Source organism: Anolis sagrei, chromosome 3 (genome assembly GCF_037176765.1).
Source record: "Anolis sagrei isolate rAnoSag1 chromosome 3, rAnoSag1.mat, whole genome shotgun sequence".
In the NCBI taxonomy this organism is placed as follows: domain Eukaryota; kingdom Metazoa; phylum Chordata; class Lepidosauria; order Squamata; family Dactyloidae; genus Anolis; species Anolis sagrei.
The window spans coordinates 186,592,155-186,619,510 of NC_090023.1; the positions used below are offsets into that span (position 1 = coordinate 186,592,155).

General features: G+C 40.5%; 1 protein-coding gene across 4 annotated transcripts in view; it reads right to left on the reverse strand.

Moving 5' to 3' along the window:
* EXOC6 (exocyst complex component 6) overlaps nucleotides 1-27,356 on the reverse strand; it is a 156,754-nt gene that overhangs the window by 84,455 nt on the left and 44,943 nt on the right. For all 4 annotated transcript variants that reach the window (XM_060768715.2, XM_060768714.2, XM_060768716.2 and 1 more), the window contains exons 6-15: nucleotides 15,296-15,500; nucleotides 14,080-14,247; nucleotides 10,918-10,986; nucleotides 8,356-8,439; nucleotides 8,197-8,243; nucleotides 6,622-6,742; nucleotides 5,321-5,392; nucleotides 3,939-4,036; nucleotides 2,392-2,497; nucleotides 2,047-2,156 (exon numbers count right to left, since the gene is read on the reverse strand). In XM_060768715.2, the coding sequence (XP_060624698.2) occupies nucleotides 2,047-2,156; nucleotides 2,392-2,497; nucleotides 3,939-4,036; nucleotides 5,321-5,392; nucleotides 6,622-6,742; nucleotides 8,197-8,243; nucleotides 8,356-8,439; nucleotides 10,918-10,986; nucleotides 14,080-14,247; nucleotides 15,296-15,500 (1,080 nt within the window). The remainder of the gene's footprint in view (nucleotides 1-2,046; nucleotides 2,157-2,391; nucleotides 2,498-3,938; nucleotides 4,037-5,320; nucleotides 5,393-6,621; nucleotides 6,743-8,196; nucleotides 8,244-8,355; nucleotides 8,440-10,917; nucleotides 10,987-14,079; nucleotides 14,248-15,295; nucleotides 15,501-27,356) is intronic.

The following is a 27,356-nucleotide window of genomic DNA, read 5'->3' on the forward strand; positions in this document are numbered from 1 at the left end:
TATGTTTCAACCAATTAAAACCAACCAATGCTTTTGAAACCAGCTACATAGTAAAGACTTTGAAGACAATCATATTAAGAAAAATCTGCTGAATTTTGCCCCACTTGCTAAAAAGCTGTTTCTCACTACTTTAGATTGCTTAAAAAACAAAAGGCCAATGATAAATAGAAAGAAGAAACAATCATGGTGGCGATCAAAAAGACACATAATCAATGAATTCAAAACTAAGTTGATATCACCACAAATGTGCTTCCATATAAACTACTTTTTGAAAAATGTCAAAAGAAAAACAAAAGGCAGACAACTTCTAAAACATAAACATTCTGTTAGTCTCAAGGAGAAGTGGGAATCCTTGATAGGAAAATATGTGTGTCCATATTGGGAGAATTTTAGAATACAATGCCTAGGTTATTCTATGGCACTGATACCCCCATTCTACTCTTAGGACATGGAAAAATTTGCATTAGCTTTGTATTTGTCTCTATCTGGTAATGCTGCCATGTATCTATAATGCAAAGTATCTTATCACATTCTTAGCTGGTAGAAGCATAGGAAAGAGTCTTATCCCAAGCTCAACCATGGAGCCATATTGCTGGAAGATAACACTTTCCCATCCTTGGTTATCCCTGATAGCAGTAGCTCTAAGGATTTCAGCCCTACTTGGAGACGGCAAGGACTGAGCATGGGGTTTCACCATTCACACTACTGAACTAGTCGTGTGCATTCAGGCCAAAACGCATACCATTTTCGGGTCTGTTTTCATTTGACCCCTCATTTCGTTTACCAGAAAGTTACCCAAAAGGGGAAGGTTTCATTTTGCCAGAGTTTCAGCCCACTGGCAACAATAGGAAACTTTAAATCCTCAGCCATTTTAAGGCCTATCTGCATGAACCCTACCTCAGTTGTAGACCCCATTTACAACTGCAGGTCTGCCAAGTTTCAAAACAATTCACCAATCTACTTATTTTTTAGAATTATTTTAAGTTTTAAAGATAATATTTTTTTAAAATAAGACAAACCACAAGAGAGGGTTCTGGGAATTGTAGTCGCCAGTTTTGTCCATCCCCAGCCAATCAGAGCATGGAAACCACCAGCCTTTTTTATTTGCTGAGAGATACACAGAGAGAAAAATTTCAACTACCATCATACTCCAAGAGGAACTTTCAATGGCCACTCTATGCTAGTGCCACTGGGAAAGCAAGTTCCCAGGGCCCTCTCTGGAGAAGGAGGTAACTTTCCAAGAAAAAATGGAGGGGGCTTCTTCTGCTGGGAAGAGAAAAAGGTGCGGACTTAAACTCTTTCCAAAAATAGCATCTCTCTGAATCCGTTTCACTGGTCTTTTCATCTCTTTCTTCCTCTATTTTCAAAAATTACACAAAAATGGCCCTCTGAAAACTATAAATCTTTTCATTAACAGTGATTCAGGCTCAACTCTGTTCTGAACTATATCTCTTGCCTTCAAGTATGGTTTCCTAGGAACAAATAAATCTTATACCAAATTAGACTATCTAGTTTTGTACTGCTGTCATGATTGGCAGCAATGCTCCAGAAAGTCAGGTAGAAGTCTATCCCAGCACTACTACTTGTAAATGTCAAGGGCTGAACTTGGGATCTTAGCAAAATATTATTTATTATTTATTTATTAACTATATTTCTATACCGCTTTTTTCTTAGCCCTGGGGGGACTCAAAGCGGTTTACAACATAATCAATGGCAAATTCAATGCCTCACATATATATAAAAATACCACATATCTAAATCAATAACATATAACTGTAGATAAAAACCATTAAAACTATTTAAAAAATCAAACATAGGCATAAGCATAAAACATATTATTGCTGCAATTAACAATGTAGACCCCTTCTCTTCTCCCCCCCCCCCCCCGACTCCCCATCTCTCTCTCCATAGTGTTTCAACCCTTCTTTTTATACCCTCCCAATATGTGTTCTAATATGGGCAACACCCCATCATTATCTACTTGCCTTGAAATACTGTACAGGCATTGAAACTTTAAAACACAGGGCAGATTTTATAAATGCTTACCTGCGATGAAGTGACTCTGAAAATTTAAGGCTTGCATAAATGAATTCCTTAACCTGGATATAGATCTGAGGCACTGACTGAGACATTGGAAGTTTCTTTGGAAAACACTGCTGTGGGAACAAAACACAGATACCTTATTTTAAAGCGAATCGGTGTAAGCATATAGTAGGAAATAGTTTGAACACACAGACTACAGTTTAGACAATCATCTGAACGTAGCTGAAATGTCTTCTAGCCAGTCTTTAAATGGATGCAGAATATAATTATATACAAAACCGCTTTGAGTCCCCCTCGGGGTGAGAAAAGCGGTATACAAATACTGTAAATAAATAAACATTCTCTTACCTTATCGAGTTCTGGATCTTGATAGGGAAATTTACTTATTACAGTTTTGTATTCTTCTTCATTTGATACAGGAATTGGACTGTAATTATCTGCTTCAAAAATATCCCTGTGTAATTAAGAACACACACACGCACACCAGATATATGAAATTTAATAAGAATGCATTAATGCATTTAGTTACTGGTTAATAGGCTTTAAAAAATCTAATTCAACTACATGCATGTTAGAAAATAATTTTTAAACTGTTATGCTAAATTGCTAATAACTTAATTAAATAAAAATAAATTGATTTAATGAACTTTCCACTTTTCACTGGAAAAGCTCTAACTTTGCCCTAATTTAATTGATTTCAAATATTCAGTTCCCATCATTGACTAAAATACCTATCTAAGTTCAATCCATCCAAAAGTAAGCACTTTTTCTGTCCTACATCTTTCAGCGAAAGAGCCAAACCCATGCTGAATGCTCATGCTTTCTCCAACCAGGTGTCCTATAAATGTTTTGGTTTTCAACTCTCACCATTCCCAGCCACAATTATTGTGAATTATGTGCATTATAGTACAAAACACCCAAAGGACACCAAGTAAGGGAGAGTTGTCCTAACCACTATCAGAGGCCTGAGGGCAGAAACAACCATGAATTGCTGTTGAAAAGGAAAACAGAGAAACAAAGAGGTAGCATTATCATAACAATGATGAAGTGTTAAGACATCTACACTTAGGTCAGTTTGAAATAGATATTGAAGAATGTGTTTCTGCTGTATGGAAGATTAGATTGTAAAACCTGGAACCAGTTTGAGAACTGGATAGTGATTATACACACAAAGGACAGCCTTGAACCAGTTCCTTGATCTGCAGCTTGACAGCCATGGAGAATTTATTTTTTAAAATACCCTCCTGGAATGCCTTGGGTGTCCACACAGTGATTCTGTAATTTTACCATGCAATGTGGTATATACTACAGCACATCGATGCACATTAAAGGTTTAATTTCAGGCTCTCACCTAACTTTGCTTGTATTGGGTTACAGATCTTAAAACACACTGCAGCACACTTTGTGGCATGCATGGGCTAGCCACCACATTTTGGAGATAGCCTGAAGCTTCATTAAATAGTCAGTGTGGATGAGGCCTAAATTTGCAAAAGTGGCATAAATTAAATGGTACAACACCTCTCCTTCTATAAATGCATATATATCTTCCATATGGATTTATTCTATATAATTGTTGGTCATAAAGCCTCAAGACAATATCTCATTGCAGCCTTCTCTTTCTATAATTTGTAAGACTTCACTAAACATTCCACATACTATTTCAATTTTATCTTGCGTATTATTAAGAGCCAGAATGTAAAGAATATTTCAGTCAAGGCAAGGAAACTGCCATAAGATGTTTTAAAATATTATTATTTAGTATTATGAATGTCAAAAAGGTCTAGATATTATTTCAAAAACTAAAGATTAAATACTCAAATATACTGCCAACAAAACCATAATCAAACCTGGTCAAACTACTGTGGAACAGAGTCTTTTTATTTTGTGATACCAACCTGAACAACACAGCCCACTTTTTAAGCAGTGTCTCATTGTATTGGTCTCTTATTTCAAACAAAAGATCAAATAGTCTGTTCACAGGGAAGCCATAACCCTAGAAAACATAGAAAGAGGGCATATGTAAAAGACACAATCTCTATAAATGAATATATAGCAATGTATATAGTTTACATCTTCACCCATACAACCAAAACATTCCAACATGTAACAACCTCTTTTCACCAAGAAAGAAACATAGGAACTTCCTTATTTAGTTCCTTCCTTCCTATTTCTGGATTGGTTCATAGGCTGCCACAATGGCATTATCATATGGCAGGATGGTGTGGACACCAGTTTCCTTCACAATTCACTTCACAGAACATATGACCCTGGGTGCTTACCTTAATTTCTTTACATGGAGAGAGAAATCATAAGAGGGCATTTTGGCAAGCTTACTGGCTACTGAGGAAGAGGCTTTTCACTTGTAGATTCTGTACTTTGTAATTATGAATTTTGTTTTATTTGTGCCATAGTGTTCTAATATGATAACTCCTGTGTTTTCTATTTGTACCTGTTTTTTCATATTGTTGCAAAACACCTTGGAATCTCAGTTTTAGGGGAAAGGCAGGAAATAAGTCAAAATAATAAGTCAAAACATCAAAACATCCGGGCATCCCCTGGGCAACGTCCTTGCAGACAGCCAATTCTCTCACACCAGAAGTGACTTGCAGTTTCTCAAGTCGCTCCTGACATGACAAAAAAAGTCAAAATAATACACAAATATACCTGCCCTTAAATCAATAGTTCCCAACCTGTGGTCTGTGGACCACCAGTGGTCCCCAAGAACAAAAATATGGTCCGTGGCCTCACCATTACTACACCATTGCCTTGAAACCATGCAGCAACGAGAGTGACTGGTCTTGCGAAACCCTCTTAATAGTGCCAAGGCAATGGGGATGTCGGGAGGGGAGAGGCTGACTACCCATGAAAGATTACTACTGCCACATCAACTCTAGATTATTAAATATGTTGGGGGTTTTTTTGTGGGCGAGCAGATGGTGACTACTAGATGGCATATATTCTGTATCAGAAACTAAAGCTGATGTGGTCTATACAATACAATTTTCTGAATCAGCACCTCAAATAACCAAATTGAATCTAAAGTTGACCAAAAACTGTTTCATAACTCTTTTGGTACCAATGTTGGAGAGTGCTCCCTGGTCAAAATGGTCCCTGGTCAAGCGGTCCCTGGTCAAAAAAAGGTTGGGAACCACTGCCTTGAAGCATACAGTCTCTTCTCAAGAGTAAAACCCGGGAATTTGAACCCACTGAAATAAGCTAGGAGAAGGATTCCAATGGGAAATGAACATTTAAATTCAGTGGTGAACACAACACCAACCTGTAAAGTATCAGCAAACACAACTATCAGATTCTTCAGTTCCAGAACAAGATCAGGATCAGTGCAATAGGACTGGAAGTGAAAATAACAGGTTAAAAAAACAACCAAAAATCTAACAAAATGTAAATGAATTTTCAGCAGTCATGTCCAGTGAACTTTGTATCTCACTGACAATTAATCTTACAAGTGGGCCAATTCTAACAAGAATAGCCCTCCCCCCTCCACACACATGCACACACAGAGAGACAGATTGAGCAACATGTTACAATTCTGTACTTGAAATTATATTGTCACAATAAAGTTTCATAATATAAAAACAATTCTAACTAGTTCCTTGGGTAGACATGAGATGGGCAAACTAAACAAAGGAAAAATCTATATTATTAAAAGCGACATACTATAGTAACTAATACCGCTATGTAACAAATTTTGAAACATTTTCTGTTCCTGGTTTCAAAGTATTATTTCTGTTTAATTGTGTAGTACCTACTTTGAAAGTAGTTATACTCCAGAAACTTTGTTTTTGTGGCTGCCACAAACTATGCTGAATTGGTTGAGACTCGATAAGATATTAATTGAAAAATTATAACCAAATGTGATACAGGATGTCCCACAAAAACAAAGTTTGTGCAGTTTAATAAACCTTTTCCATGTTTTGATGACAGAACCAATTAGGAAATGACATTTATAACCCAGGAACAAAAAAACTGTGTTACGTAGTGTAATCCTTCTCCCAAATATAGCCAAGATTAAATGAATAGCGCTGTTCCAATTTCAAGTAGCTGGAAACAGATCTATTGCAACAAAGACGTAATGCCTTGGAAAGACCAAAGGGCAGCTCTAAGGGTTTTGCTGGTGAAGTTTATTTTGGAAACAGAGTTTTTGGAATGATAATTAGGAACTATTTCCTGGTACTGTTTTCAGTTCTAAACTAATTCGATCTGATCTAATGAAGAGGTCGGTTGAAACTAATTAGGACCGATTGCAATAATAACAGCAGATTAGCTCTGCATATTCTAAACTGCCGGACTAAAGGCACAGTTTGGAGGACCCAGGGAGTTGTAAATCAGAGAAGGATTATGCAGATAGCCCACGGCTGTGGCTCACAGCCTGATACTGCGGGGACAAACAAAAACTTGGCAGGGTCTCTCTCAAACCTGAGAAATGTTTAATTACAAACCCCCCACAATGATAGACCTGCAATTTTTTTCTCCTCTGACATGATCCTTCTTTTCAACACACTCCAAAGTTTGTTTAGTAAATTAACTTTAAGGATATTTTCACAGCGCTTGTTCACTTACCGAATGAGTTCTGAGGACAGCAATAATCTTTGAAAGTGCCATGTTCCAAAGTTCATCAGTGTACGCTCTGGTTATCAGTCCTTGAGTTACATGTAAAATGTGATCTTCAACTACAAAAAAGCTGAATACACACAAACATGAATTAGTACTGAAATAAGCATTAGTCTCTTACGTTTCTCTTAAAGTGTAATTAGAAATACATTGAATTTCTTCTATGTGTTCTCTCTCCCCCCCCCCCCCCCAAAAGACACATATATTGGTTTAAGATGAAGATGTTTAAGATCAATTCAGAGGGTGCTGTGGTTTTTAACTTTGAATTTGTTTTAATGGCTTTGAACTGGGAATTTTTAAATAATGTTTATATTTAATCCTGTTTGAATGTTCATATATGTATCATTTAAATGGTTATGCTGATGCTTTTATGTTAAGCTGCTTTGAGTCCGGTGAGGTGAACGTAGTAGTAGTAATACGTAGTAGTAGTAGTAGTAGTAGTAGTAATAATAATAATAATAATAATAATAATAATAATGGATGTGACTTACAAATGGAACTTGGAAAAGGGAGACAAAGGAGGGCCTGATTCTGGCAGCCCAAGAACAAGCCATTAGAACAAATGCCATCAAGGCCAAAATTGAAAAGTCAACGACAGATCCCAAGCATAAACTCTGCTGATGAAACAATAGATCACATTCTCAGCTGCTGCAAGAAGACTGTGGGTACAGACTACAAGCAGAGGCATAACACTGTTGCTCAGATGATTCATTGGAAATTGTGCCACAAATACCACCTGCCTGCGACAAAGAAGTGGTGGGATCACAAGCTGGAAAAAGTTACAGAAAATGAACACGTCAAACTACTCTCAGACTTCTGAATTCAGACTGACAGAGTTTTGGAGCACAATACTCCTGGCCTCACGATCCTGTTTAAAAACCAAGTATGGATCATTGATGTTGCAATCCTAAGTGACAGCAGGATTGATGAGAAGCAACTGGAAAAGCTGACACAATATGAGGATTTAAAGATCGAACTGCAAAGACTCTGGAACAAGCCAGTCAAGGTAGTCCCAGTGGTGATCGGAACACTGGGTGCTTTGCCTTAAGACCTTGGCCTGCACTTAAACACAATCGGCGCTGACAAAATTACCATCTGTCAGCTGCAAAAGGCCACCCTACTAGGATCTGCACGCATTATTCGCCGATACATCACACAGTCCTAGACACTTGGGAAATGTCTGACGTGTGATCCAATATAAAAACCAGCATAGTGATCTTGTTTGCTGTGTATTAATCTTGTTGTGTTTCAAATAATAATAATAATAATAATAATAATAATAATAGCAAACTAATATTGATTGTAAATGAACTAAAATAGGCAGAAAATGCTCACTATTTCAAAAATGGAATTTGCTCTAGGGCAATGGTTCTCAACCTGTGGGTCCCCAAGTGTTTTGGCCTACAAGTCCCAGAAATCCCAGCCAGTTTACCAGCTGTTAGGATTTCTGGGAGTTGAAGGCCGAAACAACATTTTGAGCTATGCAACCGAGGACAATACCATCACTGATATTTTGGAACTCACCCTACAATTTGACTGAAGTATCTTCTGTATCCTTCCACTGTTTCATGCTTTAAAAAAAAGAAAAAGAAATATTTAACAATGAATCGGCTCCAATGTTACATAAATACATAAAACTATCCCAACCCTCTTTTTTTGTTTTTGTTTTTTTGCGCCAAGTACCATGTTCGACTGTGGTTGTAAAACTAGTCTTGCTTGTTTCCTTCTCTGTTTTCTATAGTAGTTTTCAAATGTCTCTGCATCACCCTATGGGGGAAAATACACACATCATGTAAAGAAAACAGTTTTTTTAACATATATATACCACACAAATTACAGCTCAGGAGAAGAGATTTCTTACACCACACAGAAAGCATCTGCTGATAGTCTTACATTTCAACTAATTTGAAGCTTATTAGTAAGCTTATTATTAGTACCAGCATATATAGTAATACATCTTATTATATATATATAATTACAAGGTAATAGAGATTCCAGGTTCCATCCAGACCAAGAGCAGAATTTTGGAGGTAAATGGGATTTAACTTAGTCATTGACTAACTGAAGTTATACTGATTTCAGAAAGTCTGCTTCAGGTACGACTAAATCTGATTCCAGCCATACCAAATGAAATGCAAGGCAGGAAAAAGATTTTTGCCATCTCAGACTGTAAGCAAACTAAAATAGCAGACCTCACAACCTCTGAGGATGCCTACCATAGATGCAGGCAAAACATCAGGAGAGAATGCTTCTGGAACATGGCCATATAGCCTAGAATTTGAGGAAAACAGCATGACTTCACGGGGGCCTCTTAATTAGCAAGTTGTTTACCTAAGAGTTATGTCAGATAACACAGCTTTCAAGTGAGAAGCTAGGCTTGAGTTCCCTGGTTCTTGTTTCAAGTCAAGCCTTGGTTTTGGATTTAAATATCCTGGAAGTTTTCTATGTTGTTTTTATATTCCTGCTCAAGTTTTACTATGTACACCTTTTGCTTGTGGACTATGCTGAGCTTGTGATTTTTGGCTATTCCGGGACCGTGTTACCCTTGGAACTGTATGAGACATTTGGATTACTGTTTTGTTATCATCTTTGCTAACCTCTTATTTCTTTATTCCATATATTCTTAGGCAAGATGATAGAGCGGGCTGTACTGGGACAATTGCAACAATTTTTGGATGACACAGGCGGCCTGGACCCTTTCCAGTCAGGTTTCCGCCCTGGCCATAGGACGGAGACAGTCCTGGTTGCCATTACAGATGAACTTCGTCGCCAGTCTGATAACGGCGGATCAGCGTTACTGGTACTTCTCGACCTTACTGCAGCGTTTGACACCATTGACTACGATCTAATGATTCACCGTCTTGCCATGTCTGGAGTTCACGGTCAGGCCCTCAATTGGTTGGACTCATTTCTCCGAAACCGGAGCCAATGCGTGGAGTATATGGATCAAGTCTCTGAAAGATCTCCCCTCCTATGTGGGGTACCCCAAGGTGCAATTCTCTCCCCTCTTCTCTTCAACATCTATGTTAGACCCCTTGCTAGTTTGGCTCTGAGTTTTGGCCTAGACTGCTATCAATATGCGGACGACACCCAACTCCTTCTTCGCTTGGAGCCTGGAGCAATGTCAATACCAGACAATTTCACCTTATGTCTGGAGGCTTTGTTGAACTGGCTACGTGCTAGTAGACTGAAGGTGAACCCGGCAAAGACTGAGATTCTCTGGCATGGCCGCTCGATTGGTCTGACCCACTTGCTACCCACCTTCGATGGTGCTGCCCTATCTCCTTCGCCTACCGTTAAGAGCTTGGGTGTCGTTTTGGATTCGCAGCTGACAATGGAAGCTCAGGTTGCTGCTGCCAGCAAACAGGCCTTTTTCCATCTACGACAAGCGAGGCAATTGGCACCCTACCTATCTGATGAGGCTCTGGCAACAGTCATCCATGCCACGGTCACGTCTAGGCTGGACTATTGCAACGCCCTGTATGTTGGCCTTCCGATGTCTACGACATCAGAATGCGGCAGCCAGGTTACTCACAAGAACGCCCATGAAATGCCATATAACACCAGTGCTGCAACATTTACATTGGCTTCCAACTGAGTACCATGGCCTGTATAAGATGTTAGTTCTGACCTTTAAAATTCTTTACGGCCAGGGTCCATCGTACCTTAGGGACCGTCTCTCATTCTCCCATCATCGGAGGTCGTAACGACCATCCCAACGTGACTTACTTTATATACCGGGTCCTAGAGAAGTGCACCTGGAAAGGACCAGGCGCAGACCTTTTTCTATTTCTGCTCCTGCCTTGTGGAATTCCTTGCTGCCCTATATAAGAGCCATGCGTGAGTTAGGGCCTTTTACCCTAGAACTTAAGACTTGGCTTTTTACTAGTGCTTTTGATCTATGTTAATTTTTATCAATATCTGTATGCATGTATTTTTTATCCTTTACAATTTTAGCTTGTAAATCGCCTAGAGCATCTTGGATGGAGGGCGATTAATAAGTAATTAAATGATGATGATGATATATTTTATGTGTTTTTACAATAAACTGTTTGCTTATACTCTGGACTCTTGTGTGGTGCTGTGGTCATAGGTTTTTCCAGGCCTGGGTGCAACACATATTTATCTTTGAAGTGTAGATACATAGGTTCAATGCTTTAGACAATTCAAAGCAATTTGTTCCACAAACACGAATAGACAAAATTTGACAGAAGTACAAAAAGAAAAAGAGAATGCTATACATACCAGTACTGAATAAATGTGCAAGCACCTATAAACAGGAGAGAAATCTACGAGGTCATGAGCTGTCAAAACCTGTAGGAAGGGAAAAAAACAGAACACACAAAATCTGGTAAGCAATTATATAATATTACAAAGTCAACCAAGTGCAACAAACTTATCAAAGTAGATAGAAAGGAGATATTCTCAGTCTAAGGCAAGGATCAATGATCTAATCGATGTGACAATTTTATCTGTGTCATATCAGAGGAAAAGCCTTTTGACTATGCTTTTACACAGAAGATCAGAAAAAAACATGGAAATGTCATAAACTGATTTAAACAGAATCTATCACATTCAGCACTGGTAAATGTACACATTAGAAGGGTCCAAATGCAAGTGTGTAAATTTGAAAGCTACCCATGAAGAACAAAATAAGGCCACGCTTATCTGAAATCATGAATTTGAAAGTTATGGAAATTGATTATTTTCTCCTTTTTACTACGAAATCTCAATGAATCCAAAGAAAGGCAAACCGATCTACAAAATCATAAGCTAGTTTCTTAGCAGAAATGGGTGAGAATTTCAGTTCAGTTCATTTTTAAAAGTTTACAAAAATTAGAAATATCAAGACAGAAAGAACTTCAGATTAAACAAGTGTGGGAGGAACTGAGGCCCCTTCCACACAGCTGAATAAAATCCCACATTATCTGCTTTGAACTGGATTATATGGCAGTGTGGACTCAGATAACCCAAGGCCCTTCCCCACAGCTGTATAACCCAAGGCAAAAAATCCCACAATATCTGCTTTGAACTGGGTTATCTGAGTCCTCACTGCTATATATTCCAGTTCAAAGCAGATAACGTGGGATTTTATTCAACTCTGTAGAAGGGGCCCCAGTTCAAAACAAATATTATGGGATTTTTATTCTGGGTTATATGGCTGTGTGGAGGGCCCTAAAAGATGTGTCCATTCGGGCTTTAAAACGTGAAGTTCAGTCCCTATGCATTCAACAATGTAGATGCTGACTTCGACATGTCATCTTTTTTCCTCAATCTTTCTTTGAGGGGCTCTAAAATCTTTAAATCTTGCATGAGAGGCAAAAACAAGATGTTTACCAATATGCGAGGAACAGTTATATCTATTGCGACTGATTCTGGCTTATACAAATGGTGCGGGGAACGTTTTTTCATTCCATTTTTATTACTTACAACAATATGTCATATTTGGGTTAAAAGCAATGAGAGGTTTGTTTTTTTAAATTCATTGTGAGGAGGAAAATATTTCTGACCCCTTCTTTCAAGTGTAACAGTCACCCACAGGGCACCATTTGCAGCATTAGTATCAGATCAAAATATTTGCTTTATTTATTTATATTGCGGATTAGACACAAAGCTAAGCCTGTGGGGCAGCAAATACAACCTCAAAGCACATTCCAACCAGCTTGAAATGGTTACCATTGCAGCAGCTACTGGTGAATTGCTGAGTAGCAATTTGGTGGCTGCGGTTCTTATACATATGTCAGGGGAAGTAGCAAGGTCAATCTTTAATGAGGTTCCTAACAGGGTGATTTTTTAAAATATGTCTGTAAGTGCATTGTGTTTTTATCTTCCAGGATCTGGTGCTTTTTGGAAAAAGGGGGGATGTAATTATTTATAAAGGACAGGATTGTGAGGGGCATATATCTGCCTTATTGACATTTTTTGAAAGGTGCAGTTGGGCTTGAGTGAGTTTTTTTGGGCTGGGTGGCATTAATGAAGAAATAATAATTTTCTCTTTTAATGTGTTAGATCTATTTTATACCTTAAATGTAAACATCCGTTTTATGTTATTGAATTGTTGTGTAGTACTTCCTTCAATACTTGACATATTTTTTTCTTACTATTTTCTTACTACCTTGTCACACTTGGGACTTTTGGCCCCTCGCTACACTTTGGGGATGGGGCCTGGTGAGCACCATCACATGACACTGACTTGGCCCCACCCCACTGATCCCAATCAGGCGAGGAAGTGTCAAAAGGTAAATAGTGTTTCTGTTACCTCCAATTGAGCTACTCACAATTTCTCCCCTTTCCCCCATCTAATAGAGACAGAGGATGCCAACATGCTTTGTCCCATTCGCTCTTTTTGATGGGGGAAGAAGAGAGGGCGTGCCGGCGAAATGGAACAAGATTGGGGTGGGGGGGTCACCTGTATGTTGAGGTCCTTAATCTGAAATAGGATTTGATACAGAGGCAGACAAATCTATCAGGTTCAGGTTCAGGTCCAGTCTGGGACTAACTAAGAGCCAATCCAGATAGGCCCAAAAACTGGGACCAGCCTCAGGTTTACCCAAACGACACCTCTGGTAAAACCGAATTAATTCAGATCCCATTAGATTTCCTATTAGATCCGGGCCTTCCTGAAAAGCCCAGGTATAATAGGGTATTGGGCCTGTGAGACTCACTACTGGGTCATCCTGGGACGATCCAGGGGTGAATCCCCATTGCTATCTCACACTTTTTGGGTTCTTGGAGCCCAAGGTGTGGGATGGCTCCCATCCTCTCCCCCAACCCTCAAGATAATCCCTAGAAAATAAAACTTATCAGGTCGCCATTACATCCCTCCTTGCACTTTCCTGGTGCGAGGAAATGACGTGGTGAGAGACGGGATGGGGGTGGGGTGGAGATAAGGAACCCGTCTGTGAAGGCCTAAAATGCTTGTCAAGGTAGTTTCTCCCATTCCCAATTCATACAAAGAAGTAGGAGACACAAGCAACGGCAGCTCTGTGCTACCAAAAATTGCCACTCAATGATTTGGCAGCTACCTGAATATGGTTCTGGATTTCCAGAACCAGTTTCTATGAGGAGAAAGAGGTTCTAAGAAAACTATACGAACCCCTTAAAGTTCCCATCTTATTCCCAAAAGCCACTGGGCAAGCTTCAGCTTTCTATTTACAGATTCTATCCCAAAACACTTAACATGCAGATGTGACCAGAGTATAATTCTCACTTACTCGAGCTATCATAGTCAGTGGTAAGGAATGATGGGACCTGTGAAAAAAATTCTAAAAGTTGCAGTCCAATAATATCTGAGATCTGATGTCCAACAACTGGAGTCCCAACATTTTACTTTCTGCATCCTGAAATGTATGATTTGGGGAAAGTGAATAAATAATTTAAAAAAATAGAAATTTGAGACCAAAATACCTCATCTTCATGTCCTTCCTCCTCTTCCTCTTCTTCCACGGCAAGGTTTTGCTTTGAAAGAACCTCATTCCTTAATTCTGGAATTCCATCATTTATATACTTATTCTTCCCATAACGGACATTGTTTGGCTTCTGGAGAACAGTATTAAAGGCTTTCTGCTGCTGTGCCTGAATGAACAAAAAAAAAAAAACTTACTGAATGTAACAAGACCACACAAGGCACTAAGAACCAAGGTATCTTAGGCCCCTTCTACACTGCCATATAATTGAGATGATCAAAATAGGTAATCCAGATTATTTGATTTGAACTGGACTATATGAATCTACACTGCCATATAATCCAGTTCAAAGCAGATAATCTGAATCTTATATGACAGCTAAGAAGGGGCCTTAGACAAGAGCTGGGTTGGTAGAGCTCTGTCTTCAAACAAAGGTAGACCAATATGAATATAAGCAAAATTATTTGTGAAATGGATAATTTCATGATTTGCAAGGATGGCTGCTGAGCTCTTCTTTCACCCACAGCTTTGCTGTTCTTCAGCCTCTACATCCCAGTCAGCACCTTTATGATCTTGGAATCCAACAGAGAGCAAAGTAACGGAGGACAAAAAACTAGTGGGCAAGTGAAAGGTCACCAGCCCCCTCGCCCACTTCTTGTCCAAGTGAATGTGATGCACACCCACACCCACAAACCACTCTTCAAGACACTCAGCACAATCTTTTGAAATTAGGATTTGCTGAAGTCAGCTTATTTCATTTTAAGGAAGGAAGGAAGGAAGGAAGGAAAGAGAACTGGAAAGGGAAGGGGAAACCAATTCTTTATTCTGTTTATCATGTTATTATTTTTAAATATACCTAAATCACACATCATAGCTTTCCATAATTATTCCATTCATTCAACAGGTCTTTGATTGGTGGAGGGGTTTGTTTTTTTTTAAATCTAAAAACAAGTATGACAGAAAGATACTGCAAAAGTTTGATATAGTTAATTCCTATTATCAGGAAAAATGAATGGGATTACAATCACATCCACATGGGAGTTTGTATAATATGGAATGTTGTGTATGTGCTCACAAATGCACACATATGAGGGAAAAAGGATTTGTGCTATGCCTCCATCATTCAAGGCCTGAGGCTTAGTTATGACTGATATCACCAAAAATGCAGTTCAGAAATAATACATTAAGTTATTTTTTTGAGATGTCAGCAAATTTACCTGTTTCATTGCTGTTTCACCAATTTTGTCTGAATGCTTCCGAATACTCTCCAGAAAGTCCTTAAGATCCGACATGGAAATTTCTTTAATTTCCTCACGAAGTTTTGGAAGGTTCTCAATCATTAACTGACAAAACCGGTACTGACTAACCCTAGGGAAGTATATATTTTCTAGCTGTTCCATAGTTTTTAAAGCAGAATAATATCTAGGACAAAAAAGGGGGGAAAGAATGATTAATGTTTCAAATTTTTAAAAAGTGAACAGAACAGTATTTTAATTGTTATCTGAATGTGCTTCAAATGAATACACACACACACACATACATACATATATATTAAACTTAAGAACAAACCTACAGAACCGATTATGTTCGTAACTTGAGGACTGCTTGAACCTGTATTTGCATTGGAAATGGGATCCAAGTCCAATAATTTATGTTTCATATAGACCCATGGTTCTCAACCTGTGGGTCCCCAGATGTTTTGGCCTTCAACTCCCAGAAATCTAACAGCTGGAAAACTGGTTGGGATTTCTGGGAGTTGTAGGCCAAAACACCTTTGGCACCACAAGTTGAAAACCACTGATGTAGACTTTACTTACTTAGGCGATCCCTCATTATCCGAGTATGATAGCCTTCCAAGTGTAGTGTCTTGGCAGTGGGTACGTAGGTGACTGTGCAGCCCTATTATTGATCTGTATGTTCTTCTTCAGTGAGGGCATCAGTTTCCAGGTGGAAGGTGGTCCCTGTTAGGGTTGGCTTGATTTGCCTTCCTCTTGGTACGCTTCTCCCTTTCACCCTCTATTCGTGCCTCATCGAATTCCACAGCACTGTTGGTCACAGCTGACCTCCAGTTAGAGTGCTCAAGGGCCAGGGCTTTCCAGTTCTCAGTGTCTAAAGGTTAGATTTAAGCTCATCTCTAAATCTCTTTTTCTGTCCACCAACATTTCATTTTCCATTCTCGAGTTGGGAGTATAGTAACGGATTTGAGAGACGGTAATTGAGCATTCGGACAGTCCAGTGGAGTTGATGGCATATGAGCATCACTTCAAAGCTGGTGGTCTTTGCTTCTTCCAGCATGCTTACATTTGTTTGCTGTCTTCCTAAGAGATTTGCAGGATTTTTTGGAGGCAACACTGATGGAATCATTCCAAGAGATGAGTGTGATGTCTGTAGATAGTCCACGTTTCGCAGGTGTACAAAAGGGTTGGGAGGACAATATCTTTATAAACAGGCACCTTGGTCTCACTGCAGAGGTCCTGATCTCTGCTTCATTTGGGAAAAGGCTGTACTCACAGAGCTCAGGCGGTGTTGTATTTCAGTGTCAATGTTGACTTTTATGGAGAGGTAGCCTCCAAGATTGCAGAAATGGTCAACATTTGCTAATGCTACATCATTAAACTGTATTTATGACACTGCTGGTGACTGCTGGAAGAGCACTTTGGTTTTCTCGATGTTCAGTAAGAGACCGAGCTTCTCGTATGCTTCTGCAAAGGTGTTTAGAGTGGTTTGTAGGTGTTCTTCTGAATGCTACATTATCATCAGCATATTGGAGTCCTATAACAGATGTTGTAACCTTGCTTTTGGCTTCCAGTCTGCTGAGGGTAAACAGCTTGCCATCTGTCCAATAGATGATTTCCACTCCGGTGGGAAGCTTCCCATCAACAAAATAAAGTATCATAGCAATGAAAATGGAAAATAAGGTTGGGGTAATAACACATCCCTGTTTCACACTTGATTCCATATTAAATGGGTCCCTCAATGGAATGCCCCCTATAAACCTTACACACATCGCCTAAAGGTACTTTCTTGCAATGTTTTAATAATTGTGTGCATGTACATTAAACCGTCCAGAAGTGAAAGTGTTATTATTTCAGTCACGCATGTGCACAATTTTGAATTTGGAATATTTCAGAAAAGGAATGCTTAGCCTATAGCTGAATACACTGGCCAAGTTAAAAACATAGTTCAGTATCCTGGCCGGGAACAGACATTGAGCCAATGCCTGCATTTTGGAGCTAACAGAGGAGTCCAGTTCGAACTAACCGGTATCAGAGAACAGAAGGCAGATAAACTGGCATTACTGTTATTCCTAAATTGCTAGACCAACAGGAAGGTTACATCCAAAAGAGATCTACATCATTTTACTAGAACAATTTGGTTACTTCATATCCTTGGATTACAACATATCAGACTTCTATTGACATAAGCAATTGCCCCAGGATTGCCCCAGTGCAATCCTTAAGAAAATCTCTTCCAGCTTTACTGTTACAGCACCAGAGTTGTTAATAGTGAAAGGCCAAGGCAGTGACATCTCCAGCTCATCCCCTGTTTGGGTATCAGCCAGCATGTCAACTACTTAAATCAAGAAAGTAAGGTTGCTTACCTATAATCATGTTTCTTCTAGTGGTAACTGTGAAATTCACACCTGTGGTATTTCCCTGCGTCCACGCAGCTGATTCGGATCTTTCTTGAAAGCTTTTCCTAATTAGGGACTCCAGCCCCGCCCATCTACTCCTAATAAAGCCAGGCAGCGGGGCTTGGAGCCTTAATTCCGTACCGCGAAAGACAGTCGGAGATAAAAGGCATGACAGAATGTGGGGAGGATGGGCGGGTTGTGTGAATTTCACAGTTACCACTAGAAGAAACATGATTACAGGTAAGCAACCTTACTTTCTTCTGCGTGGTACTGTGAAATCCACACCTGTGGTAGACTAGCGAGCAGTCCCACGGATGGTGGGTGTCATGCTAGTGCAGAAAAAAGTACTGCTCTCCCAAAAGCCGTCTCCTTCTTGGCAGCTAAATCCAATTTATAATGGGAGACAAAAGTATGCGGTGTTGACCATATGGCCACCCGACAGATATCATGCAGAGGCACACTGTGCAAAAAAACCATGGAGGCTGCCAATGCTCTAGTGGAATGAGCATGGATCTGAACAGGTAAGTCCAGTCCTGCCATTTCACAAGCTAGCCGGATAGCTGCAACTATCCAGGCCGCCACCTCTGGGTAGAAACAGGAAGGCCCACAGTATCCCTACGGTACTTAACAAAAAGTCATAGTGAGTTCTGTAATGGAGCTATGCGGTGGACATAAAAAGCAAGAGCCCTCCGCACATCAAGAAGGTGCAAAGACTGCTCCAGGGGAGTAGAAGGATTGGAAATAAGGTTGGAAGGACAATGTCCTGAGACATATGAAACTATGATGCTGCCTTAGGTAAAAAGGGAATGTCTGACTGAGGGAGCCAGCAAGAGAGTTCTTGATGAATGGCACTGATGGTCATGGTATACCAGTCCCAGATTCTGATGATGAGGGCAAGCAAATCACAATCGTGGTGGTGGTAGTAAGGTGGACAATACTGTCCATGAGCAAATGAGAGATAAGGTGCAGTGCCATTTCTACTGCGAGTAACTCCAAATAGTTGATGTGCTCCATGCCCTCTATGGCCGCCTAAGGACCATGGATGGTGTGACCCTTGAGGTGAGCTCACCACACTGAGAGGGAAGTGTCGGTTGCTAACATCGCCCACACAGAGATTGGAGCGATGAGTCCACTAGTTGAGAGACCTGTGGATGGCTAGAGGGACAATGACACATTCATTGGGCTCATCCTGCATGGGATGAAGTGCCCGAAGAAACCAATTCTGGAGAGGCCGAAGGTGCAAACAGGAGAAAGGAGTGGCAGCTGTGGTGAATGCCATGTGTCCCAAAAAGCACTGGACATCCTTGGCATGGATGTATGGCGTCTGCCAGACTCAAAGAGCTAATGAATGCAGATTCAGAAACCTGTCTGCTAGCAAGTAGGCCCTTGCATGCCAAGAGTCCAATACAGGCCCAATGAATTGGTTGTTTGGATAGGCTGAAGAAGAGATTTTACCTTGTTGATAAAAAGACCAAGCGTCTGCTATAAAGACAGAGTAAAGTGAATGTTCCTCTGTAGATACTCACAGGACTGTGCACCAGCAACCAGCCATAAATATAGGGGTAAACTACTACCCCGTGCACCCAGGGATGAACAGGCATACAGCCATCTCCTTAGTAACACCTGTGGAGCTGTGGAGATACCAGAATGAAGAACTTGAAATGAAAAAGCCTGACTGCTAGTAAAAAGTGACAAAAATCTACCGTCTTGTGGTCTAATACCACATGAAATAGGCATCCTTCAAATCAATGCTACTGAACCATGTCTTGCTGGATAACAGAGGGAGGATGGTTGGTAATGACAACACCTGAAATTTGCAATATGCAATATATGCATAAAATCCTGTAAGGTCCAAAACTGGCCAAAGCCCACTGCCTTTATTGGAAACCAAAAAACAGTTGGGGAAAAGGGAAAAGAAGGAAACATAGAAAGATGTAAAGAAGCTACTGCTCCTTTTGAAACAAAGTAATTACCTCCTGCTAGAACACAGGAGGAGGAGTGGCCCGTAGAGTCCCTACTGGGGACAGTTTGAAAAATTCAATTGCATAAACATGCTCTGTAATCTCCAACACCCATGAGTGAGAAGAGATCTAATGCCATGCATCTAAAAATGATGAGGTGGAGCTCCAAAAACTGGAGCTGAAGGGTTGGAGGCTATGAAAGAAGAGAAAATGCATGCGAAAAAACTCATGGCCCTGATCTACTTCTTCCCTTTAGTTTGTTGTCACCCCTGGATAATTAAGCTGAGGGGCTGGCCACCACAATCCAGGCTAGATTGTGGTAAAAAGCCAAACTTAGAAGCAGGCTATGTTCTGCCATGGGCAGTTATCCTGCCATTGCTCTGCCTTCTTTGGAGAGGGTAGAGGATCTACACATGCTGGTGGATGGCTGCTGCAACAGCAGCAAACACCTTTAGTACTGTATCGGTGCTGTGCTTAGCCGTAGCGTTGTGATGAGAAGCTAAGGTGAGATACTACTGACAGAAAGCCCTTGGGATCTGTTGATGTTGTAGGGGAAGAAGATCCAAATAAGGTGCTGAGCTATGCCACAAGAGCACCTGATAGGCTGCCATACAAGCATGGTAATGAATCATGCAAGTGAGTAGGCTAGCAGTGAGGTGGATCTTCTTATCACAGTGGATTAAACAACTTTGACCACAATAAAGTTCAGTTTAGTAGGCTTAACTAACCACTCTGCTGAAGAGGTGCGTATGCAGTAAAGTGCATTTACAAACTTAGAAATTCCAGACACAGATACAGGAGTTGCCCTTTGTTTTTCTCCAAGCTTAAGCGAATATGGAAGTGCTGGGAGAACTGGGAGAACTGTACTTGGAGCTTGTTTCTGCTGTTGCTCAACTGAGAAAAGCAGATCCTCTAAGCAATCAAGGAGGAAAATTAGGTAACACATCCCCTAAGGAAGCTGGGATGGAAAAATCCTCCTCAAGAGTAGGAGAAATCTGCTACTCATAGGAGTCAGAATCTACATCAGACTCATTGACTGGTTGCAGCTGAAGGAAGCACCAGAATGAGCTTAGGAAAAAGTTTTAATAAACTCCTGAAAACCAAAAGAAGGGTCTACAAATCCTTGAAAAGGAAAGGAGGGTGCAGTTTGTGCCTATGCAAAAGAGTAGCAACCTACCTGTTGAGGCATGGGCCAAGTGGAGATGGGGCCCAAAAGACACAGTACTTACAGTCTGAGCCGTCACTGAAGCTCCCAGGCAGCATGACGCAGAGGGAGGATAGTAGCCCGAAGGCCCCTCCAAGGAGTTATATTCCATGGGCTTAGACCCAAAGCCTTGGCAGCCATCACTCACACAGGTGGCGTGGCTACCTTGAGCCTCCCCTCCCCTGAGGGGGGCAAAAGCATGGCAGGAATTGTTGCAACCCGAAGGCCCCTCCAAGGCGTTATATGCCATGGGCGTGGAGGCAAAGCCTTGGCTAGCCATCACTCACATAGGTGGCGTGGCTGCCTTGAGCCTCCCCTCCCCTGAGGGGGGCAAAAGCATGGCAGGAATTGTTGCAATCCAAAGGCCCCTCCAAGGCATTATATGCCATGGGCGTGGAGGCAAAGCCTTGGCTAGCCATCACTCACACAGGTGGCGTGGCTGCCTTGAGCCTCCCCTCCCCTGAGGGGGGCAAAAGCATGGCAGGAATTGTTGCAACCCAAAGGCCCCTCCAAGGCGTTATATGCCATGGGCGTGGAGGCAAAGCCTTGGCTAGCCATCACTCACACAGGTGGCGTGGCTGCCTTGAGCCTCCCCTCCCCTGAGGGGGGCAAAAGCATGGCAGGGATCGTTGCAGCGTCCACTGCCTGCTGGGGTAAATGGGGCAGGGAAAGCACGGGCAGTAAGAGCAAGCTGTCCTTAAAAAAACAGAGACAGCTGAGAGGCGTGGCTGCAACCCAAAACAAAGTTATTGGCACAAAGCCACAGTGGCAGTTTGTTGCCACAAGCTCTACCAGTTCCTGGGTCTGTAAGAGGTGGTAGGCTGGTAAAAGTCTTCTTCCCTCCTGCTTTCTGAGCGAGGGGAACAGAAGAAAAAGAAGGTAAGTTACTGCCCATTGCCAAAGGCAAAAAAGCCTGCGCCTCAGAGGACACGGCATTTTTTTTTTTTTAGAGGGAGGGAGTGGGTTTGTCCTCCCACTAGCCTAAATAGGATAAACAAAGGTCCCAGAACACAAGTTGGAATTGCTGTCTGTTAGAGTAGTCAAACTGGAGTCCTTGAGTCAAACCAATAATTGTTTTAGGAGAGAACACCGAGTTGTTGCTGCTTTCGCGGACAAAAGGAATTAAGGCTCCAAGCCCCACTGCCTGGCTTTATTAGGAGTAGATGGGCGGGGCTGGAGTCCCTAATTAGGAAAAGCTTTCAAGAAAGATCCGAATCAGCTGCGTGGACGCAGGGAAATACCACAGGTGTGGATTTCACAGTACCACGCAGAAGAAATAGTTTTCTAAGATCTACAGAGACACTCGCTGGAACACCTCAACAAGTGAGAGTCCAAAAATGGCGGGCTCAAACCCAGTACCTCAATCAATGGCTGATACCAAATGAGAGACTCCTTCCTGGGCACAGAGAAAACTGGGTGACTTGAAAGGCACTGAACAGACTGCGCTCTGGCACTATGAGATGCAGAGCCAACCTTAAGAAATGGGGCTACAAAGTGGAATCCACAACATGCGAGTGTAGAGAAGAGCAAACCACAGACCATCTGCTGCAATGCCCTGCTACATGCACAATGGAAGACCTTCTTCTAGCAACACCAGAGGCACCAACTGGCCAGCTACTGGTCAAAGGACATTTAATCAACTACCAAGCTTGCAAACTTTGTGTTTTGTTTTGTTTGTTTGTTTGTTTAAAAAATGAAATACAACTGTCTGGTCTGCTCCTGACACGATAAATAAACCAGAGTTGTTTTTTAAACATTAAAATAGGACTTTATCTTCAACTATATTTGCCATAATTGTAGGATAGCAATGATAATACATGCCCTCTCATGGGCCACTGCTCCTTCAATGCTTTACTGTGAGAAAGAGCCCCTTCCCCAGAGAAATGAGGCATGACACAGATGTTTTCAAGACCCCCGCTACCCATTTTCTGGCACAAGAAATGCCACAGCAGCAAAATGCAGCAAGAGGCACTTTGTTTTGGTTGGGATGTAAGGGAAGTCAGTTACACAGCCAGATAAATCTGGTAAGAGATAGCCATGCAAGCCAAAAACTAGGGAGAAAGAAGCCGTTACCTAATAAAGAGGCTTAACCTGTTTTCGGAAAGTACCAGTCCAATTGTAAACTAAACTCTCTGCCCAAAATGTTAAGAAAGGTGACTGGGGACCCAAACAGAAACACTGACATTTTGACAGAAACACACACACACAGTAACTGTTTCTATCAACATCAGAGCCTTCCCACGTACAGCTAGGATAGAGAAATGAAGATTTGGTCTACTGTATGTAGTAAATGTTATTGATTAGCCCTTAGGCCATATCATAATACCAAACCAAACAACGAGGCTCTATGTAGAAAGTTAAAATAAGACACTTTTCTTATAATGAATAAATACGATAAAACTGAATATATACATCGTATTTTCTTATCACCCCTACAATTTACCCCGATCAGCCTCACATATGTGGTTCTCAAACATATTGTTTTGCTTAAATATAGAGCTTACTGAATAAATATTCTTCCCCTTCAATGTAAATTCCTTTCAGACCCTAAAATTTTACCATTGTACAAAATAGTTCATATCTGGAACATCTACATTTGCTGTATTTGTATTCCCTTGGGTACTTTGCATGCTTCTTTTCTTTGAATGACTAAAGTGTATTTCTAAACACATAAATCAAATGAAGTTTTAAATTACTGCCATACTACAGATTTAGGGACAGAATGAAAGTGTTATTAGGAGGAACAGAATTCTAGGAAGGGAGAGCAATGCCTTCATTTTGCCCCATCTCGAAGCTATATTCCTGGCCTCTCCACAGTTGCTCTGAAGCATGGTCATGAAAGAAGAAAACTAACGTTGTTCAGTAGTAAGGACAATGTTTTTTGCATATTATTTGGTGGCATTTCTCTTCCTGTATCCCAGGCCATTATCCAATACCAAAAATAGACTTCTAAGGCCCCTTCCACAGAGCTGAATAAATTCCCTTATTATCTGCTTTGAACTGGAACATATGGCAGTGTGGACTAAGATATCCCAGTTCAAAGCAGATATTGTGGGATTTTCTACCTTGATTTTTGTTGTTTATTCATTCAGTCGCTTCCGACTCTTCATGACTGCATGGGCCAGCCCACGCCAGAGCTCCCTGTCAGCCGTGGGCACCCCCAGCTCCTTCAGAGTCAAGCCAGTCACTTCAAGGATACCATGAGTTATGTAGTATTGACTTTGCAATGTTTATATATCGATGCTATGGTTTTTAATTGTTTTAATCTGTTTTGTGATGTTCAAGCATTGAATTTTGCTACTGTAAGCCGCTTTGAGTCGCCCGAGGGCTGACAAAAGCGGTATATAAATTGCGTAAATAAATAAATAATCCATTTATCTTGCCCTTGGTCAGCCCCTCTTCCTTTTTCCATTCCCCCTCCCCCCCCAGCATCATACTCTTCTCTACGGTATCCTGTCTTCTCATGATGTGGCCAAAGTACTTCATCTTTGCCTCTAATATCCTTCCCTCCAATGAGCAGTCGGGCTTTATTTCCTTGATATTCTAAGTCATATGCCTGTGTGGAAGGGCCCTAAGCTGTCCTGACAAGATCTTTGCACAAAACACACTGGAAAGTGCACATGACAATCTAGAAATAAGAAAGCTGGGAGATAAAATAATGCTTTCCTACGACTTGCTGGATTGAAAAATGATCAGTGACAGGCTGATGTAGTGAAGCAGAAGTACCATGTGACACTGAAATGTATTTTTTATTGTGAGTTAACTATGATCTATGTTTAATTGTTCCACTTACAGCTAATGTTGGGTTAGTAACTTTGCTTCCCAGCTATAACATGGGTCCAGTATTGCACATAACTTGTAGAACTTTATTCTGATGTGTCAAAAGCTATTCTGATGTAGATCAACAGCTCCATCTAGAGTTCTGCTGCCGATCTATGCCCTTTCATTTAACTCCCTTTGTGCAGTTTAATATCCCTCTGTAATACGGGCCAATAACATTTCAGGTAAATCTTATTTTGTTATTAGATCAACTATACTGGGGCCCTCTTCCTACAATTACACTAACTCCAGAAATCTTTCAATGTGCTATTTTAACCTTTTGTGCAGACCACAAAAATGATATTTTTGCAGTTTAATAAATCTTTTCCATGTTTTTATGATAGAACCAATTAGGAAATAGCATTTGTAACTCAGGAAAAAAAGTTGTGTTATAGCATTATGACTCCACTGTAATGGCAACATCTCCATCCTATGGAAACTTGCAATTTGGAGCTAAGAAAGGGTATTTATCACTCTCAGCCAGAGAGCTCTAATATTCCTTTGAAACTAGCAACGCCAAGATTCCACTGAATGCAATCATAAGTATTAAAGTCTAATCATGGTGCTATAATTGCAGTTAATGAAATTAAGAGGCTCTTAATTTCCCAAAGAAGATGTAATCCACGGATCTTAAATTCCCATAAATATGCAGTATACAGCCCCAGTGCAGGCTCTGAAAATAACAACTCCGCACAAGCAGGAAGGGATGTTATAAGCTGTGCCGAAGTGGACGACGGATGTGGTCCCGATTTACTAGAAGTTCTAGAAAACATTATTTATATCTTTTTCTTATGTATATGGACAGGAATGTGCTGGGGAGGAGCTGCAAAATGAGGGCAATGAGAGGCCCTCCCTCCATTACATTTTCCTTCAGTCTCCAAATTTCTCCCAATGAAGATAATGAGACATTGAAAAACATTCAATTAATACTCTTGCATTTGCTGTGTTCACATTCCCTTGGTAACTTTACTTATCTGTTTTCCTTGGATGCTGAAACTGAATTTCTGACCACTTGGTGGATGGTTTTAAGCCACAACAATGCTAGAAAACATGATATCAGGGAGAATTCTTATAAGGTGGCAGTGATTGAGGGCAAACTGAATTTTCTTCTGCAAGACTATAATCAATTAGAGAAACAATTTGTTGCCCTTTCTGAAGTTAAAGCAGCCAGTTTATACACAAGAGAAAATGTCTGATGAAAAATATAATCATTTTCTTTGAAATTGAAACAGCTTTTTATGAGCTTGGCAATCTGATTGTATTTGTTTGTTTGTATTTGATGTGTCTGCTGACTTACTAAAACAATGATCTATCTGTGCTGCCCTACAAGCTGAGTTCATGTTTGGCCTTTCCTATTAGCTGGGTCATGCATCATAACATTCCCATTCTATAAGGAATTGCTTTGGAAGTCTGCTAGGTCAGTATACTGGCAAAACTCAAGATTTTTTTTTAAGGTAACTTATTTTCTATTTTCTTTGCATATTAACAGAGCAAATGAGACCTCCAATAAACTCACCTCGTACTTGCATTAACCATTAGAATAGACACAGATATGAAAACCTTATGATGAAAAGGGAAGTTTCCAACTTGGAAATATTTCTGTGGCTTTCTCTATGAACTTGAGGATATATTTGTCACTTTTCCTATAACAAGGGTACTCAAACTAAGGCCCAGGGACCAGATACAGGCCTCCAAGGTCATTTACCCGGCCCTCGCTAAGGGTCAACCTAAGTCTGAAATGACCTGAAAGAACAACAATAGTCCTATCTCATCAGCCAAAAGCAGGCCCACACTTCCCACTGAAATACTAAGTTTATATTTGTTAAAATTGTTCTTCATTTTAATTATTGTATTGTTTTAAGTGTTTTTTGCACTTCAAATAAGATATGTGCAGTGTGCATAGGAATTCATGCTTTTTTCAAATTATAATCCAGCCCTCCAACAGCTTGAGGGACTGTGACCCGGCCCTCTGTTTAAGTCTGAGGACCCCTGCCCTATAACAATGTATTCCTTATTTGCTGGTAATGCTTCTCAATTTTGATAATATTTGTTGTTTATGTAGATGGTGGGGGTGAATGGAGATGTCCAACAGTACATCCAGACTAGAGCCACACTCTTCCCAAAGTAAACTTGGGACACAACCAAAGAAGGAAATTAAGCTAGGGAAAGTAACAACCATTTGTACACTGCCTTCTGTATTTCTGTTTTGTAGTGTGCACAACTTGTCTCACCTACTCTCAATATTTAGAGCTATTACCTATTAGCAGGTATTCTTACTTCATGCATCTGCAACATCAGATTTTGGACAGCATTAATTTCATTGCTACTGGGCAAACTATCTCCTCACCCATCCACACAGGCATAAGAGTGTTCCTTCTCATCCAAGAAATGTTGGTGTTGATGCAGTCAATGTTCAAACTAAGTGTAGTTTATCAGCTGAAGCGGGGAATTACAGCCATGCAACAAAGCATCACAGATTAAGAATTAGTGATGCTTCCATTAGTTCCCCGGATTTTAATTGAATAATACAGAAGGAAAAAAATATGAACAGCACAAGGGCCCTTTCCTCACAGCTGAATAAAATCCCACATTTTCTGCTTTGAACTGGAATATATGGCAGTATTTATTTATTTATTGTGTCAGGAGCAACCAGACATTTG